Raw genomic sequence first — 20,707 nt, 5'->3', positions numbered from 1 at the left:
CATGAAGGATACATGGGAGTTCGTTGTGCTGTTCCTTTTACTTTTGTGATTGTTTGAATACTTCCACAATAAAAGCTTTTTAAAATAGTAAATATGCAAATTTAAAAAATATTATGTGTTCATTCCTCACATGATATACCAGGATAAATTTCAAATGGATTAAATATCTAAAACAGGAGTCAAATCTATTTTTGTATGACCACAAGAATGATTTTTACAGTTTAAAAGTACTGTTAGATATATATATATATATATATATATATATATATCCCACAAAACTGAAACTATTTACAATATGGCCCTTTATAGAAAAAGTCTGCTGATCCCAGAAAATGTTAAAGGGGGAATGAGAGAAGTATTGAAGAAAGTAGTGGTGAACCTAGGGGAAGGGAAAATCTTTCCCAATGACTCAAAATCCAGAAGTAATAGGGCAAAAACTGATAATTCTAATGATACAAAATTTAAAACTTTTATGTGGGGGAAGAAAACCCCGAAATTTGACACACGTCGAAAAAGCATCTGCCACTGATATAAAAGACAAAGGATTAATTCCCTAATATAAAAAAGAGCTATTAAAACTTAAAAAAAAAAAGGTGGTGGGGGGAAAACAAGTGAAAGTGAAATGTAGGCAAAAGACAGTTCACAGAGAAAGAAATACAAACAGTCCCTGAATTTACAAATAGATATGCAATTTATAAAATAAATATAAATGAAAATTAATTGAAATACACTCTTCACCTATCAGATGGCAAAAATCCAAAAGTGTACTAACAAATTTTCTTCACAAGGCTGCTGGGAAATGGGTATTTGTCTACACTACCTGTGGGAATACCAAATTGTATACCCCTGGGGAAGGAACTTGGCAATATCACTTCAAGGAAGAACTTGGAAGATCTTCTAAAGCTACCCTGGCAAAAATATAATATGGCATATGTGCATCATAGCATTATTCATAACAGTTAAAGACTGAGAATTTAAAGTCCATCAACAGGGAAGTGGTTAAAATAAACTGATACAGTCACATACGATGAACAGTGCAACCTTAAAAATGAAAGAGGAACAATGCTATGTGATGATATGAAATGTTCTTCAGAATATGGTGTTAAGTGAAAAAAGCAAGTAACAGTTAATTGTTTAACAGTTATGTTACCTTTTGAGTAAGAAGACAAGGAGGTATTAAGAACACACAAACACAACACACATGCTTTTAAAAGTATATATATATATATATATATTTAAAAAGCAACAGTGAAAGGATAAATCAAAAATGAACAAAAATGGCTACCTCTAGGGACAAGGAGAAAACAAGCTGAAGGGATGAGGATAGAAGCTAGAGCTCTCTGAAAGTGCCTTGGTTCTCTATTGCTTTGAGCCATGCAAATCATTTACAAAATTAAAATATAACGGAGAAAAAGTAAAGGTACCACATATCAAATGCAGCATGACAGAAGTGTCTGGACAAACCTTCTAAGGAGGCAGAACCTTCCAGGCTTGCTCTGCTGAAATCAACCCCCTTAGTCCCTGAAGTGGCGCTGCTGTCCTGAGAAGTGGCTCCTTCCAACTCGTGGCAGACATCTTCATCTGTTAAAGAGGTAGATTCAGAATCCTGGGCTCCCACTGAAGAAAGACTGGTACGGTCAGAACTTTGATCCTAAGGACATAATTATAAGCTTAATTTCCTTCATATTTAAAGTTATTTAAAAGGTCACTTCTAAGGCAGAGGAAATGCCTAATTACTCAGATGATCAATTAATCAACATTATAACTTCTAGGGGAAAAAAAAAGCCAATTTTACAAGGGCATCCTAATTTGGACAAACATGAGCTGGAGATCAATTTTTATGGCAGCATTTCTTAGATCAAAGCAGATACCTGTTACAGAACTGCTAACTTTAAGCCTTTGTTTATTGTTAATTTTCTTCCCTGCAAATCCCAGTCCAGGATGATACCACTAGAAAATTACATTTTATTCTCTTTTATTTGTTCACATTTTATTCTTTTCCATAGCAATCCAGGTTATTATTCCTGGATCCCCTGAAAGTTACTGTGTAGTCTGGGTACTGTTATAATCTCTTGGAGAATGTTGTGCTATTTGTTTTAGCAGGCAGTCAACTGAGTTATGTTCAGCTTGTAATTTGTGTTTTGATTTTTGTAGGTGGTGATTTAATACTCAGTTTAATTCTCTAAGCCTTGTCCTCCATGCTGGTCTGCATCTATACCATGTACGTGTAAGCTCAAGGGTGAGATGGATACTTGTGTGGGCTATAGACAGAATCAGGAATCCTTCTTTCACAACTTCCCTTCATGCTCTCCTGCCCAGAGACCCCCTTCCCTGGTTCCTCTCTCCAGGAAATATGAGGATTCTCCCGAAGTTTTAGCTGCCAGGATGCCAGGCCACACTGTGACTGGGACCTGCTCTTGGGGCAAAGATGCATAAGAAAGAAAATGGGAAATTTTCTTCATAATCTGCTGCTTTTATTTTTCAGAATCCTTAGTCGCTTTTTTGTATTTTGTCTGGAGTTTTTAGTTGTAAGTGGAGAGATGGGTTTTAGTGGCCTTATGTTACCACAGTGGAAATAAAATTTTCACCCAATTTTTTTGCTTGTTTAATTTTATTTTTTAATTGGAGGCTAATTACTTTACAACTTTGTGGTGGTTTTTGCCAGACATTGACATGAATCAGCCATGGGTGTACATGTGTCCCCATCCTGAACCCCCCTCCCACCTCCCTCCCCATCCATCCCCCATCCCTCAGGGTCATCCCAGTGCACCAGCCCTGAGCACCCTGTCTCATGCATCAAACCTGGACTGGCGATCTGTTTCACATATGATAATATACATGTTTCAATGCTATTCTATCAAATCATCCCACCCTCGCCTTCTCCCACAGAGTCCAAAAGTCTGTTCTTTACATCTGTGTCTCTTTTGCTGTCTCACATATAGGGTCATCGTCACCATCTTTCTAAATTCCATATATATGCGTTAATATACTGTATTGGTGTTTTTCTTTCTGACTTACTTCACTCTGTATAATAGGCTCCAGTTTCATCCACCTTATTAGAACTGATTCAAATGCATTCTTTTTAATAGCTGAGTAATATTCCATTGTGTATATGTACCAAGCTTTCTTATCCATTCGCCTGCCGATGGACATCTAGGTTGCTTCAATGTCCTGGACTGGCATGAGATGGTACCTCATTGTCGTTTTGATTTGCATTTCTCTGATAATGAGTGATGTTGAGCATCTTTTCATGTGTTTGTTAGCCTGTATGTCTTCTTTGGAGAAATCACCCAAATTTTTAAAGAATATTTTTGCCGGGTACAGAAAAATACATTGGCAGCATTTTCTTCCAGTACTCTGATCAAGATGTCTTTCCAGCATCTTTTGACATCACTTTCTATTCCAAAGACAACTGTCAGTTTTCTTAGTGTTGCTTTTTTTTTTTAAAGAAATTAATGCTTTATTTGAGAAACTTACTTCCAAATTACTTTTATGTGTTTTTAAAAGTCACAAAGAGCATCCAAGAAAAAAAATATACAGTTTCCATAGAAATAAGGACAAAAAAATGGGGTTGATGACTGCCCTAAATGATATTTCCCAAAGGAAAAAACTGTAATATTTAACTTTTTTTGGGGGGCAGGGCAGGGTAAGTGAACGACACACATCATAAATAAAATTTCCTTACTTTACAAGGAGGAAGGACTATGATCCTGTTTTTGATGCATATTAAATACAAAATCCACTGTTCTGATCAAGATGAGGGAGAAAAGGTCATTCTTCAACACTTCAGTTCTCATGCAATGAAATCCAAAGTTCTGTTGAATCCACCTTTTTCACTCATGTACTGCTTATACTTTCTCTTCTGAGACACATTTATGGTATAGGCATTTACAGAGCCATCACCTTTTTCCCTTTTGTGGAGTCAAAGGAGGCAAATCCCATTAACTCATCATTTCTATTCCTTTCTCTGTTTTGCCCTCTGTCTTCCTCAGTTATCTGATGTTCTTTGCTCTTTGTTTCTTTCTTCTCATCTCTTCTTTCTTTCAGCTGAGAAGGGGAAGATGTGGATCTATGTCGTCTTGGGGACCTGAAATGCCGTCTGTGCAGGATCGAGAGCGACTGTGGCTGCGACCCATTTGGAATCCTCCTTCAGTACAAGTCGCCCCGGAAACATATTGTTGCTCTTTTGAAGGTAATATCTCTCTTTTCTTTGGCTCCTTTTAAGGTTTTCTTTGTATTTCATTTTCGTCTAACATTAGATGCCTATGGGTCTTTTTTTTTTTTTTTTGCACTTATTCTGCCTGACATTAATATATCTTCTAAATATGTGAGTTGACATCTTTAATCACTTTTGGAAAATTCGCAGCAATTAGCTTTTAAAATTTTCTTTCTACCCCGTTCTTTCTTCTTTTGGAACTCAATTACATCAATGTTAGGCAGTTCCACTAAACCACATATTCTTTCCAATATTTTCCTTTTTTTTTTTTCTGTCTGTACTTCCGTGTGGATATTTTCTACTAACTCCCATCAAGTTCAACTAATTTTTCTTCTCCTGTCTTTTGTCTGCTGTTAAATCCAACAACTGTATTTTTAATTTCACATCTTCTTCACTTCTAGAATTTACACTGGTTCTTTTCAATAGGTAATTATTTGGGGAAATTTTCCATCCTTCTAGCTTTTTTTTAAAACCCTTTCCTCTATTTTCTTGGACATATTGCAATTACTTCCAAGTACCTAGCTAATTCAAATATTTAGATCACCTGAAGGTCTACCTCCTCCACCATTTGTTTTTCCTTTGTTTTCAGTTATGGTCCTTGCCTCTCAGTAGAGCTGTGTATTTTCTTTTGGCTGCACTGGGTCTTCATTATGGCACGTGGGCTTCTCTTGCTGTGTAGCGCAGGATCTAGAGTATGTAGGCTCTCTACTTGCAGCACACAGGCTTAGTTGCTCTGTGGCATGGGGGACCTTAGTTTCTCAACCAGGAATTGAACCCATGTCCCCTACATTGGAAGACAGAACCACTGGACCACCGGGGAAGTCTGTCAGTATAGCTATTTTTAATTGAATAACAGAATATAAAAAACTACATAGAAAAAACTAACTCCAGTTAATGTTCTGTTCCTCTGGAAAGAACACACTTTCTCCTGTTAAAGCAAAGACTGATTGGTTTGATCTAATCACAGACTGAACTGAGTCCAGCACAGGTTGCAGCTTTGGTCAAGTGCAGTCTACCTTTGGTTTGCTCATGTTGCTAAGGCATAGCTCTGCAAGAATTTGATCTAAGGGCCTGGTGTGTGTACCAAAGATTCCTTGCCCCCACTCCCCTCAGCTCTCAGCAGTTAAATTATTGTATTTCCAGCACCATAAAATTGCTGAGAACTTTTTTTATTGCTTACCTTTTCATACTCCTGTTTCATGCATTATTTGGAAAATGTCTTGAAAGAAAAAAAACTTGTGCATCTGAGGACTCTCAAATTTGTCAAAGGGACAAATACTTTTGTCTCTTCAGTTCCACAAGATCCCCAAAGTCCTGCTGGCCCCCTCACCTCTCCACAGTCCTCTGATAAGACAAAGCCTGAATTTGCAACCTTTTACTCTGTACTCAGAATAAGCAAACACCCTCATGGAAAAAGTAGCTATAGGACTTCAGCTCATCTCTGAGATTCTCCTCTCTAGAATCTTGCCCGTCTATTTTCTAGTTGTTTTAGCAGTTCTCTGATGACTTTAAGCAAGTACTTAAGGGTACCCACTCCAGTATTCTGGCCTGGAGAATTCTATAGATTGCATAGTCCATGGGGTCGCAAAGAGTCAGATGTGACTTTCACTTCACTTCTATATTTCATCTAGCTTTTTGCTTTGGGAGGTATGCGGGTGTATCACAAGGTACTACACTCTAATCAGGAAGAAAAATCCTATGCCTAGCTGGTAATTTTTGAAGGCAATGAATAATGAAGCTCAGTAAGCATTTTTACTCCAGCTACAAATCACTTTCTTTCAAAACTGAACTACAAATATAACCTTAGTTGGTGAATTCTTTCCTTTTGAAGTTATTATTCAAGTTCAAATTGTGATACTTACAAATCTTATGTATCTCAAGAGTCCTTTTTGTAAAGCTGTATTTTAGGAGAATGGTAAAAACACATCTTTGCAAGTAAGGGACTTTTGGTGGTAGAGGAGGGTAAAAGGAAACATAGAAAATACTAATAAACCTACCTTCGATGATGTGGTGTACATGGTGAATCTGGAATACCATTTGCTTGCTTTCTCTGCGACTCCTTTTCCAGCTGTGAACATACTGTTTCTTAGAACATCTAGTTTAGGTACTAGCAATGTATCTAAATTAAATGAAGGTGATGAATGGGTTAATGCATCTTGAGATTCTTCCCTAAATGGACAAGTAGGTGAGAAGGCTGGAGAAGACCAGAGTCTATCCCTTGGCCTGTCCTCATTTTTTGAGTAACTTTTAGATTTGGTAAGTCTCACTGGTCTGGGAGAGTTAGGAGGCAGGCTAGATCTTCTGCATGCCTTGACCAATGTTGGACTTTTCTTAGTGGTGACTTTATCATCACAGGCCCGTTGTAAATCAATGCTTGGTGTTCGACTTGTCAAAGGACTGCTCATGTTATTCATATACATCTCAATTTCTTCAGCTAAATCCCGCCTAGCAGACGGTGTTGAAACACTTTTGTTATCATCCTCCTCCTCTTCCTCCTCCTCTTTTTGCTGCTGTTCAGTCTCAGCAACCAAAAGTGAGAGGGGATCAAATCCTGTGGCAACATCAGTTTTTTCAAAAGGTTTCATTGAAAAGCTGCTGTTCAGGCGCTGACTCCTCCTGGGATTTTGTGGAACAATGAACCGCGCTTTTGAACTATCTGTTTCATTGTCTAAGTCCTCTAAGTCAAAAATAACAGGAGAATCCACTTTATCTGCCAAACAATTAGAACCATCAAAAGGTATATCATCGTCACTCGATTCCTTTTCTATACTGTCTCTCTTTGATCTTAAAGATGGCTTCCCAATATTAAGACTATTTGGTCTTGTGCGTTTTGAGATTACATTTGAAAGAATTTTTGCATCAGCTCCTAATTTTTCAACCATATCTCCAGGGTTTGCTTCCTGGTTCATTCTGTTGAGCATAAGTCCCATTAGCACTCCTCCACTAAGATTACGGTTTCTATTTGCCCAGGACATTTGCTGCTGCAAATTAGGCTCATTGTCACTTTTATGTCTTTTCCTGAAGCATCTACTTTGAATGTTTCCTGTTTCATTTGTATCCTCAAAAGACGATATTAAGAGCGGCTCAGATGTGCTTTCTAAAAAACAAGAAAAGTGCTTTTAGCCATGAAAAATGTAATATGCAAATATAAGTTGTCTTGAATATTTAAGATACCAATAATAAAAATGATAACAGCAAGAATTTATCAAGTCCCTGCTATTTCACAGATGCTATACTAAGGCACTTTATTTACATTATCTACCATAATCATTCTAACATCCTTATGGGTGGAGAAAAAGCTTATACTCAAGAGAGATTAATTACCTAGCCCAAAGTTACCTAGCCCTTAAGTGACAGAACTGGGATTCAAATCAAATATGAAGGGTACGCTCTGAGATATAAGGATGCACTACTTTTTAAAATTTGTAAGACTGATATTTACCCTTGGTATATTTATAATAACAACAATACTAATGAATTTATGTCCATTTCACCGAACTGATTAAATAACAATGGTTATACAATTGTGGTTGTGCTAGATAACCTGAAGGTTCTGAGTCTTCTGCCTATAAAAGGAAAAATAAAACCAAAAACACGAAGCCAAACCAAAGACAGCTATGTGAGCTTTATAAATAAAACTGATTTTTAAAACTCTAAATTCTCATGATCACAGATGTGGCTAAATAATTTTACTTTTTCTTTACATATTGATTCAAGTTTATAATACTTGAATGTGAACAGCAACTTTCTATTCAGAAACACTGTTCACTGCTTTTAACCAGAAGCAGAAATCAAGACTTTTGATCACTTTAATTGTCCTTATTATGTGGGAGTCTCCTAAAGCATTAATCTAGGTGCAGTACTGTCAACTACTCTTTTTACATGTTTTATCCAACAGAATTAGCTCTCTATTACCAGGCAATTACTAAAACTGTGCGTTTTTTCCTGTCATATGATGCATTCAGGTAGCAGGATAGGAGATAAAAGGGATTACTAGAGACCTTAAAAGTCTACAAACTAATATTGTTTAATAAGCATATATTAATAGCATTAATAAGAAAACTTTCTACTGGACAGGTTATGTATTATCAAAGACCTGGAGGAATCTTATAAGCCAAAGATAAAACTCGAGGATTGCATTTAAATAGATGAACAAGGGTTCCTTCACAAAGTAAGAACTATGCAAATGGCCTAAAGACAAATAAAGCTGGTTATCCAATTATACCAGGGGTCAGCAAACTACCACCGAGCCAACTCCCGTCTGTGGACTGTTTTTATAGTCTCAAATGGTATTAACATTTTAAGAGTTGTACACATCACACACATAAAGAACAGGCAATTGGATTTCCCAGTGATGCAGTGATTAAGAATCCACCTGCCAATGCATGGGACACAGGTCTGATTCTTGGTCTGCAAAGGTCCCATATGCCACAGAGCAAGTGAGTGTGTGCTCCAACTCCTGAGCCTGTGCTCTAGAGCCTGGGGCGGCAACTCCTGAGCCCGTGTGCTGAAGCTACTGCAGCTCACGTGCCCTGGGGCCTGTGCTCTGCAACGAGAGAAGCTGCCACCACAAGAAGCCTACGCACGCGACCAGAGCGTAACCCTCACTTGCCACAATGAGAGGAAGCTCGTGCACAGCGACGAAGAGTCAGTGCACTTCAACAAAGACCCAGCATCGTCAAAAATAATAATAAATTAAAAAAACAGAAGAGGCAAGAGAGACTGCATGTGGCCTGTAAAGCAAAAGTATTTACTGTTTGGCCATTTACAGAATAGTTTATCTGATTCTAAGTTGACATACATGCTAAATTCCACCAGACTAGGCTGGATGCTGCTCTAGACCAGGGGTTGCCCTTCTTTAGATCTGTGAACAGCTGTAATCCCTTCCTACTATACAGTCTTGACACATTGCTTCCCATTGCCTGGAATTCTCCCTTTCAATTTCTCCTTCAGAACTCCTGTGTGCTCAGTTGCTCAGTTGTGTCCAACTCTTTGTAACCCCATGGACGCTAGCCCACCAGACTCCTCTGTTTATGGGATCATCCAGGCAAGAATACTAGAATGGGTTGCCATTTCCTCCTCCAGGGCATCTTTCCAACCCAGGAAATGAACTTGTGTCTCCTATGTCTCCTGCGTCAGTAAGCAGATTCTTTACCAGTAAGTCACCTGGAAAGCCCACATCCTCATTTATTTTCTATTCATTCTTCAGATGTAAGCTCAAAAACCATATTATCAAGGACGCTTTCTTGACCAGTGTCCCCTAAATCCAAGTTAGCCTCTCTATTACATGCTCTCACCCTTCTTGACAGTATTTAATATCAGGCTGTTTTCACATTTACTTGATTATTTGATTAATGTTTTCTCATCCCTCCCATGTGTTTCTCTATGAAGTCAGGGACCATGTTTATTTTTTATTCTTTACTATATCCTAGGTAGCACCTGGCATATGGTAGCAGATAATAGGTGTGGAAAAACAATATTGCTGAATAAATACTGTCTTCTGGGAAACAACTGCAGCCAACAGACCAACCCAGAATGTAACATAGCATAATATATTACAATATGACATGTTATAGCTAAATGTAGTAGCTAAAGATAAAAAGCTAAGACACACTTAAGGCAGAATTAGGCCTAAAAATATATTTCAAAGTATGTTTTCAAGTTTAGAGTATGTTTCACTTCAGAGTAAATTGTTTTGTACTTGAACTCTCAGTAATTCAATATACATTTATCAAAATGTTAAAATTCCTGGGCTTCCCTGGCGGCTCAGTGGTAAAGAAACGGCCTACCAATGGAGGAGACTTGGGTTTGATCCCTGTCCTGAAAGATTTCACACACTGCAGAGCAACTAAGCCTAGGTGCTGCAACTACTAAGCCTGTGTTCTAGACCCCAGGGGCCGTAACTGCTGAAGTCCGCGTGCACCAGAGCCTGTGCTCTGCAACAAGAGAAGCTACTGCAGTGAGGAGCCTGCACACCGCAACTGGAGAAAAACCCACCCAGCAACGATGACCTAGCATAGCCAAAAATAAAATTATTTTTTAAAATGTTAAAATTCCCAAGATAATCATGAAGTAACTAATTATAGGGTGATGCTTTTAACTATCAAACATTAAAACATGTCTTTGGTTATTCCATTCCCACATCTTTTGAAAGCTGTCATTTATTTATGTAATGATATAAATAAAATTTTGTACTGCATATTGTACTGCAAAACATAAACTTGAAAGGTGTTTGAATCCTAGGAGTACTGGTATACAAGAAAAAAGATACAGAAAAGTTAATTACTCCTATAAATCCCACATACAGTCTTTGGTAGGAATGATAAACCCAAAGTACTTAACAAATAGAAAAGTTTTCAAGTCAAAAATCTTAAGGATAGACTAACAACTTCCGTTCACACCTAGGAAACCTATCACAGGCTTTGAAAAAGTGACTTGTTAGCAAAGAGGGCAAAATTAAAAGCCATATGCTGAGTCAGACGCTGATGACTCTGACAGAATGTCAGAAACACAGGATTGTTGACAATCATGTGAAAATAGAAAGTTCATAAAAATAGATCTAAGAAAACCACAAGCATGAACAGAAAGGATTAAAAGAACAAAAAAGCTAGATTAACAAAGGCCAGTTATTAAGAGTCATAATTAGACAGTGACGAGGAAAACTAAATGGCTGGAAGCAATTATATGATACCAACGAAACAATTTTTAATCTTTAAGTTATGACAATTATCTAACAACAAAATGTGAAGACAGTTATAGATCACTTAACACATTTTTTTTCTTAGCTAGCTGCAGCAGGGGTCTGCACACTTTTTCTGTCAAGGGCCAGACAGTAAATATTTTACCCTCTGCAGGCCATACAGTCTCTGTGGCAACGCCTCAGCTCTGCTGACACGTACCAAAGCAGCCACAGACAAGACAGAACCAAGTGAGGTGGCTGTGCGCCAGTCAGCCTTTGTTCATGAACACTGAACAGTGATTCATTTAATTTTCATGTGTCACAAAATCAATAGTATTCTTCTTGATTTTCTACCATTTAAAAGTGTGAAAAACCATTCTTTGCTTGTGGACCTGTACAAAAACCAGGCTGCAGGCCCAGTGTGGCCCATGGGCCACAGTTCGCTTACCCCTGAACGAGAGGCATATCTGCTTATGCTGCAGAAAAGCAAACATCACGGCAGCAGGGCCATTTACAGAGATATTTCAGCCTTCACAGCACAGGTCCTTCAATAATTGTTTAAGTTAAAATGATGCAGAATTGAGCTAATACAAAAATAAAATAATTAGGAAATCAGACTGCAACACTAGAAACAGAATCTTCGGTCTGTTTAGTTTCCTCACAAAGTTTGTGAGACCAAATATTATTCAGGATCCTAAAATGATTTTTCCATTAACTAACTGATAACTTATGTGACATGCCAACAGTCTGACTATGCCTGAGTTTTCTCGTCTTTGAAAGAGTGCTAATATTTCCTCTCTCACTAATATAAGCACTGCTATAACAATAAATATAAAATACTATATATGAAGTGATTGGAAAGAAAAAATATTACGTATTGTTATCTAAGAACAATCCTTTTGCCTGAAGAACTATCCTTTTGCCTCTGAAAACCAGGAATAATACGAAGACTACGGAACTCATTTAAAAACTGGTGAGGTGTATAGTACCCTTAGAACTGATCATCTTACTTGCTTCCCATTTCCCCTCCCCAAAACTTCCCACATTCCAAACTCAAAAGATGGTTCATGGCTTGTAAGTATGTCCCCTTACTTTGTTATAATCAAGCTTGAACAAACTGTATTGTAAAATACAGAATTTAAACTACTAAACTATACCATTGAGAGGTGGCACAAATATAAAAACAAAAACAAAAAAACCCTGGAGAATTAAGACTTTAAAAATATAGTCACTAGAAATACAGATACAAGTTATTCTGCATGTAACAGGAGTATACTATTCAACTTACCTGTGCTTTCCCCTGATATTTTATCAGCACTGTTACTTGCACCACTGAGGCGAACTATGCTGGAAGAACTTTGATAACTGAGCTTAGGAAGACAGTCAGCACTTCCCTTTGCACTCTCACACTCTGACACTGTAAAGAGTAAAATGCAATCTGTTTAGATGTGATCTATATACATCAATGGAGCCATAAAGAGAAGTGGCTTTTAGTTCTAAATAGTTCCACCTAAAAAAAAGTAATAAGAAAATATTGAACACCTCTGTATCTATTTGTCAGTCAGAAATAAGTGATGTCATTTGAGTCGTCAAGGTGTGTATCAAACAGCTAAACACTGGTCATGCATGAGGTCCACGCATACAATGCATGCCTTTTATATTTATTCTTTAGTTATGAAACACTGCTTTTGATGGGGAGAGGTAAGTGGGAAAAATATAAATCATAGACCATTAATAAAAGCATTAAGTAAAAATATTATTAAGCCCCAGAATAAAGCCACTGTTTGAAGAAATATGTATTTCTCCTATAAGTATAGTATTTGCTTGGAGAGTGTTTTGCCACTGAGACCACATACTTCACATATAAGGTATTTGTATACTGGAATATTAGGTGGTGGAGAGGGCTTATAATGGGAGGAAAGAGGAGTTTCCATGGGAAAGTAAAAAGCAAAATTAGTACTTTGACACTTAAAGTGACTTGAATTTTCTATTAATGTAATCTCACAATTTTATACCATATCAACTTAGAACCTACAGGAACTAGAATCACTCCCTTTCTTATCTTTTTCTTCTTGAATGTCCTCAGTGGATGTATCCCCTCTTCTAACTTCATCCTTAGATAACGAATTATATCCAAGGTCAGACTGGCCACCTGGAAAAGGAAAAAAACCCTATGTTGTTTATCATAAAATTCGTTAATAAGAGAAACTGGATTAGAAGATACACATTGGTATTTAGGTTTACTCATAGAAATTTTTCTGGATAACTTCCAATTGAAAGCATTATTTTGTTAGCTCTTCCCCATCTCTATTAACGTAAGAAAGGAATGATCACAAAATGATCACATTTATTTTTGTCTCCACATTGTAGTCAACAGTAACTATGTGTGTTTACACTACTATCTGGGCTCCAAAAGACACAGACAAACCAAACATTCTTTATTCAAGTCCATGACCTTTCTAGGTCTGAGATCCAACTAAGCAGTGGAGAAGAAAAATCTGTAGGGAACTCTTAACAGAACACCCACACACAGATCATTGAAGCCAAATGTCTAAAAGATCTTACCAAAAAATGGGCCTGTTTAAATTTGTTGATACGTAATTAGTTTCTCTGAAAATTCCATTGAATGATTATTGAATTGCACATGAATGCAAATACATGGGAATGAGAAAAAAATCTAGTGTTAAATTTATTAAGCAAATGTTGCATCAGTATAAGAAAACTTCTAATACACTGTTCTACTAAAGAGGTACTCTATAATTTTCAGCAAATTGTTTTCACTAGACTGGCATCAAAACATAAGGTTTTGAATCCTAGTTCTTGATCTTAGGAGACATGATTTTAAGTAAACCACTTAACCTTTCTCTTTGAATCTCAAGTTCCCAGATGTATAATATAAAAGGCTGTTATATGAGAGACTATACATAAAATGATTTTATAAACTTGCAAAGAACTACTTAAAGAAACTGTATTATCATTAGGTGTTTACCTTAATAATTTTATAATTTTGAGTTTGTATTTTTTTCTAATCAAAGTTTCAGCTCTATTTCCAAAGAAACAACAAATTAAAAAATGTAAAGATAATCTTGATAAAATTCAAGGTTTTATTAGGTTCTTCACTGCAGATATCCTTTTTAAAGGCCATTAGTTAAGACAGATTTTTTCATTTTTAAGACATAATGCCTGAGGATGACTACTACAACTCTGATTAAATTCACAATTGCATGAATAAGAAACAAAACCAGCCAAGGAAGAACTATGAAAATGACATTTCAATGTACACAGCTTATATTTATTACTCGCAAAAGTACACGTAAAAAGAGATAGACCAAAATAATGTTAAAATTTGCAGAGCCATAAGTCTTCATATTTTATTATTAATGCTTGGATTTTTAAGCTTAAAGTTTCTGCTCATTAATATGTAGCTTTTATACTATATTCAAAAATCATGTCTAATTTTTATAATGTACAAATGTAAAGGGCAGAATTATTCAAATAATTTATTTTTTATGTGTGTCAGTTTTCATAATACTTACAGAAAGCTTATATACAAATCTTTTAATGAAAGTAATGCTATCTTCAGTGCTAGGATGCTGTAAGTTTTAAATATGTTTAAATTTTTTATTGTGATTTTTAATGTATATGAAAACTCATAAGAAGTTGCAAAAATAATACAGTAGGAAGAGTTCCTCTGTACCCTTTTTCTAGTTTCTCCCAATGATAATATCTTGCATGAAACATGGAACACTGTTAAATCTTGGAAACTGATGCTGATATGGTACTATTAACTCAGATTAGGGATCTAAGTTTCTTTCTTTCAAACCCTAATAACATAAAAAAACCTCTCATACCATGCTCCTAATGCAAGAACTTATCCTAAGAAAGTGATATGCTAAAGACACCTCTGTGCTTTTCAGAGTTAATTGGATTATCATGGACTAAAAACTCAAATAAACTCTCTTAACCTTTCATTTTGACTCAAGTAGAGAATGCATAAAATTGCATAGTTATTAAATATATTATCAAATGTCTACCATATAAAATTTAAAAAGACAATTAAATATACCATTGAAAATTAAAATCGTTAGCAAACTTAGTTCTTAACATGTATTGCGATAAATGTACACATAAGCACACACAAACCTGTACTAGATCTATCATCAGAAGCACACACTTTGATCAAACCCGTGTTAAAGGGCGCCTGCTCCACAGTGTGCGTCCCATGACCACTATCCATGCTGCCATGGCTAACAGCGTCCAGGTCACTGCCATCTGCTTGAGAACACAATTTGACAGCGTTTTACTACTCAGGGAGATAACCAAAAGTACGTATTAGTTTGTTGTTCAAGCTAGTAATCTACTAATACTGATCATGCAGACTGTCACATAATTAGCAAAATACAACTATAACGAAGGAGCCTATCATGAATTATTAATGAACACTAAAACAAGACCACCGAAGGTTGATAATAGTTACAAGAAAAAAAGTAAAATTTGGTGCTTTTCAAATGGGAAGAATAATATTAGAATTTGCTTAATGACAATTAAAACTAGAAAACATTCAATATTTTGAAACATTTAAAATTTCCAAATAGTGTAGATTATAACTAGTCAATTAATTTTAAAGAAAAAGTACAACATACACATCCCTTAAAAACCTGTAATTACCTGAGAGAGCTGTTTGTGATAAATTCACATGCTTCTTTAAAGCTCTTTTGAACTGTGCTACTCCTAAAACAACATTTCTCACTTTTGTCCAAAGAAAATAGCCACTACGACTCCTTGAAGGCCAAGTACTTTCCAAAACAGCCTATTCATTCAACAAAATAAAATAATTAGTGAAATAATTCTTATAAATGAACATTCACTAGCTCTAGAGTTAATCTCAAGAATAAACACACTGTACCACCCAAAATAGTACAAAAAATATTATTTTCAATTTACAAAATATATTTTAGATACTCTAAAATAAATACCACAAAACCCCTGCTTCATTTATTTCTGCCATTAAACTAAGGTTATAAAATGACAAAAGTTATATTTAAGTCAAAGTAATTACCTTATTATAATAGCCATAAGTAATGGCATTTGGGTCAATACCAGCTTTCTGCATTTCAAAAAGCACTCGAACTGCAAGCACTGGCTGATCATATTGACCACAGAGCTGCATAAGAATGCGGTAGCACACCTGGAACACAGAAATTTTGAGAGTGTACAGAAGCAAAATATCTGTGTACATAAATCTTGAATAAAATAATAAGGATAACTGTTACCTCATCAGGTGGATCCATCTTCTTTGACTGCATTTTTTTAAGTACATCATATGCTGTTTTCAGAGCCCTGACTTTTGAATGACATACTCTCACATATGCTGGGAGACAAATAAACCAGAGTCCATAACAGTGACGCAGCAGACACCGAGACCACATCTGAGGGATGGAAGAGTATCTCTTGGCAATTTTATGGGCTGATTTAATCTCCTGGAAAAAAATGCAAGGAACTTATTAATAAATTTACAAACTTAAAATATCCTTATTTAACTGAAGGCTGAATAAGTGTAACTCACATGCTTTCATAATGTTTCCCTAACATCTGTCTATAATTAATAAATATTCAAGCCTCTGCTTTAATCTGTATTATACAATATGTAAAATAAAGTTCGAGGACAAGAGAACTGGTTAATTTTTTGAAGTCAGATTATTCTACATTTTCTTCACAATGCTTCAGGAGCATAATGTGGGGTAGCAAAATATGGGAGGAAGAGTGTCATATTTATTTTTGTTCCAATGCGTGATTACATGAAGAATACAAAATCATCAAAGCACCTGTTTTGTTCTTCTGAACATGGGAGAAGGGCTACTAGGACTACTTGATTTTGAAGGCAATTTGCTCTTTCGTGTTTGTAGAAATCCTTCAGGTCTCTCAAATAAACTGTTCCTAAGAACTGGAAATCCATTATAGCTGTTTTTGAAAAGAAAAGAAAAACTCAAGCACATATAGATGATCATACTGGTTACAAGCTAAACAAATTATGACCAATAACTTCTTATTTTAACTTCTTAACTCATTTTAACTTATTTTAACAGTCTTCCTCCATCAGGGTTTGATATATAATCAACAAATATTCATACTAATGATGCTTTTCTTACAATAACAGTTAAAAATGTAATAGCCAAATACATAGTCAAGGATATATTTTGGAGAGAAAAAAGTGAAACACATTTAAATTTTGCTAAGCTTGACATCAAACTCCAAAGTAACTCAAACAAATTTTACAAGTGAGTATTCATGCAGATAAATAGCAAACATATAAGATAATATGAGAATGGGTAAAAGGCCCACCAAGTCAATACTCTTTCAGAGAGGAGAGTTATTAATATCATTGCTTGGATTAACATATTACTATAGAACTTTCCTCTTAAAAAATGCAAATAATATAAGTCAACCAGGACAAGCTCTCACATTACTATTAAAGGATTTATCAGGTTAGCTAAGTAGATTCAGGGCCTCATTTATGAGAAAGAAAACTGAAGAAGTTGGAGAATAGGAAGAAAAGATTAGACTGGGTGACTGTGAGGAGGTAGGCCTAATCTGCGTGCTAGCGTAGGTGTCTGGCTGGGCGTTTAAAAGGCAGCGGCAGGGACTTCCCTGGGTCCAGTGACTGGGACTCCATGTTCTCACGCAGTGGGCCCAGGTTTGACCCTTGACTGGGGAACAAGGTCCCACATGCTGCAACTAAAGATACTACGTGCTACAGCTGGGGCGCAGCACAAACAAATAAATATTAAAAAATGGAAAAAAAGGTAGCAGCAGCTGGGTAAAAGAAATGCTAAAAACAACAGAAGAAGCCTCTGAGGAGCAAACCTATCCTACTTTAGATTATTCTTAAAGGCATATAAATAGTCTTAAGAAGAAAACTAACTATAATAAAAGATAAAACTGTATATATTATATGTTATTATAAATTTATAATAAATTTATTATAAACCCAACAGAACAAGAAGTTATTAGTAATGACTGAATATTAAGTAGGAATAAAATAGCAAAGTTCAGGAAAATCATGTCCCTTAAAAAAGTTCATTGTATGTATATGGTGTGATAATAAGACACACAGTGCATCTTATGGAAACTTACTGTCTTATCATTTTATACAGACTATGTAAGTATATATATGAATTACTACCTCTTACTAACAGGATCCACCATGCCCATTAAAGACATTTATTTCCAATGATGGGTATGATTACACCAAAATCATATTAGTAGTTTCAAGGGAAAAAAATGACAGACTGTTTTAAAAAATGAAAACTTTTAAAGATAAGTAGTATTCTTCTTAAAGGACTAAATCTAAAGGTAAATTTTAAATTAAATAATTAAAACCAAACCACAAAAAGAAAAACAAAACTATATTAATGAAATATACCAAAAGATGTCTCTTAGAAATATAATGTACAAAACAGAAAAAGAAATGAGATCTCGTTCAGAAAGAAAAAGAAAAGAGAAACTATCAGAAATAATTTAAATGTCTTTGAGAAAAGGCAGACTTTTAAAAAATTATATGAGCAACATCAGCAATAGATAAAAATGAAGGGTAGGAATCAGGTAGCTTATGAATTAATCAATATTCAAAACATCAGTTACACCACTTGTGAAAGGAAGAATTTAATCCAAGTGATAAATGAGGATGTCCTGAAAAATTTCTTTTTAATGAAAATAGCAAACTATGATTTAATTATAGGTATAAAATGGTTTTAGAATCTTTAAAATAAGACATTATTATGGAAAATTTTAAAAAATCATTTAAAATCTGAATGGAACTGCCATTTTAATGGTATATTAGAAGCTATCTCTAGTTATAACAAATGTTATATATATCTGTGTGTGTGTGTATAAAATACATATCTAGATGGATAGATAGACTATGATAAATCCACCTCTATCATAACCCTATCACTGTGTTCAGAGCTTTTCTCTTTCCCACTAAACTTGAAGGCAAGAACAATATATCATTCAAGTCTATATACCAAGCACTTAGCAGTGTCTGAACAAACTTCCTAAATTAACAACGACTAATTCCAACAGTTTTGAATTTCCTTGACTTTAAAACTCATGGAAAAATTAAAAGCCTAAAAAAAATTAAATCATACAAATCAAAGTCACAAATATCAACTCTAAATTAGATCAATATTTTTTTAAAAATTGAAGTATAGCTGATAATCCTTTTGTAAATCAAGGTTACATTAATCAGTATGTGTTGGGAGAGGGGATGAAAGTGAGTAAACCAATCTTAGAAACAAAAATCAAAATTCTATAATAAATGTGCTGCATTTTGGTGGGTCCTAACTTAAAATTTATGAGAACATATACTTATGCAGATATAGAGAGCTTCCTAAGTCTATATCATGCAAAATTATATATTTTTTTCTTTTTATACCTCAAAACTTAGTAATGGATGTGGGATAAGCTTGCTTACCACCTAAAAATTAGGGATCTGTAAAGTTTGGATTTTTGAAAATACCACAGTCCTTAGAAAGCTACGTCACAGATGATGGATTGCTTCTCTCTTTCAATCTCAAACATTCTGCCTCTTGAATACCTGTACTGTAAAGGGGGTTCTTCACCATTGGGTAGATGGGGGATCTCAGGAGGTGTTACAAAAACAGTATGTTCACTTTTGAAAGATTCATCCAATTCTATAAGTCGCACTTCACCACTCTTGTCCATATCCACCTGAAGGAGTTAAAAATATACTTGTTAAAAAGATGCATTGACTAGACAAGTGTTCATCTATAAGGGAATGGTTAAATAAACCATTTACACAACTAGATACTAAGAAGCTATTTAAAAAAAGAATGAGCAAGTTCTCTATGTATTACTGTAGAAAGTTCTCTGAGATAATTAAGTGAAAATACCATATTTAGTTTTCGCTTGTACTCACATAAAGAAATACTCAAAAATACTTTTTTAAGAAAGTAATTATCTATATGGCTAAGAGGAGATGAAAGGAATGTACTAGAATGGAATAGGACCCAGATTTCCCAATATATTACTTTTTAATGTTTTGCATTTTGAATAGTGAAAATTTACTCAAGAAATACAACCTTAAAATGTTATTATATTAACAAATAACGATATTTAAATGTGCATGCATGCATGCGTGTGTGTGTATGTTGAGAATACTGGGTCTGTCTTTGATTTCGACAAAGTAAAATAAACTTCCCTAAGTTCTTCCAGTATATGCAGAAGCACAGTTGTGTTAAGTTCTAGTCACATCAATATTTAAAGCATTTTAGTTGTCTGTTACCTCTAGATACTCTATGGTACGGTAATATTCATAAAAATAAAAACTTCATAGATTCTAAACTTCCCAAAAGGAACTCAAAAACTAAACAGCACAACATTCACATTAATTTAAACCAGATGTCATACATATGACAAAACAGAATGCACAAAACTTTATCAGGTTAGACAGAATTAATGTCACATAACAGGAATAAATGCAGAATAAGCCTTATTAACAAGTTAAATCTTAAGGTAAGGATTTACAGAAGAGCAGACCAAAACAGGACAGAAACAGCTTTACCATTTTCCTAACCCTTAAAAAGAGGTGATACATTCAGAGTCTTCTTATGTAAATTGTTGATTATAACTTCACAGCATTACCTGCTGTAATCTCTAGCATTAAAGAATGTTTTTAATGGTATATCCATATAGTGAGCTAGACAATAATTAAAGGCATGTTTCAGAATTATAATTAATGACAAGAGAACATGTTCACAAAATAATAATAAAAAACTACTAAATAATATTTA

The 20,707-nt window shown here is 35.1% G+C and overlaps 1 protein-coding gene across 5 annotated transcripts in view; it reads right to left on the bottom strand.

Moving 5' to 3' along the window:
- DENND4A (DENN domain containing 4A) overlaps positions 1 to 20,707 on the bottom strand; it is a 112,973-nt gene that overhangs the window by 16,969 nt on the left and 75,297 nt on the right. For 3 of the 5 annotated variants that reach the window (XM_061158027.1, XM_061158026.1, XM_061158030.1), the window contains 10 exons: positions 19,492 to 19,625; positions 16,721 to 16,856; positions 16,169 to 16,375; positions 15,955 to 16,083; positions 15,564 to 15,705; positions 15,039 to 15,170; positions 12,931 to 13,047; positions 12,184 to 12,312; positions 6,214 to 7,313; positions 1,465 to 1,651 (listed from right to left, as the gene is read on the bottom strand). In XM_061158027.1, coding sequence (XP_061014010.1) covers positions 1,465 to 1,651; positions 6,214 to 7,313; positions 12,184 to 12,312; positions 12,931 to 13,047; positions 15,039 to 15,170; positions 15,564 to 15,705; positions 15,955 to 16,083; positions 16,169 to 16,375; positions 16,721 to 16,856; positions 19,492 to 19,625 — 2,413 coding nt within the window. The remainder of the gene's footprint in view (positions 1 to 1,464; positions 1,652 to 6,213; positions 7,314 to 12,183; positions 12,313 to 12,930; positions 13,048 to 15,038; positions 15,171 to 15,563; positions 15,706 to 15,954; positions 16,084 to 16,168; positions 16,376 to 16,720; positions 16,857 to 19,491; positions 19,626 to 20,707) is intronic. The other 2 variants (XM_061158028.1, XM_061158031.1) reach the window with 1 other exon arrangement.

This window comes from Dama dama, chromosome 12 (genome assembly GCF_033118175.1).
Source record: "Dama dama isolate Ldn47 chromosome 12, ASM3311817v1, whole genome shotgun sequence".
NCBI classification, from domain to species: Eukaryota; Metazoa; Chordata; class Mammalia; order Artiodactyla; family Cervidae; genus Dama; species Dama dama.
The sequence above is the reverse complement of the archived record's forward strand: the minus strand, read 5'-3'. Positions and strand labels throughout refer to the sequence as shown.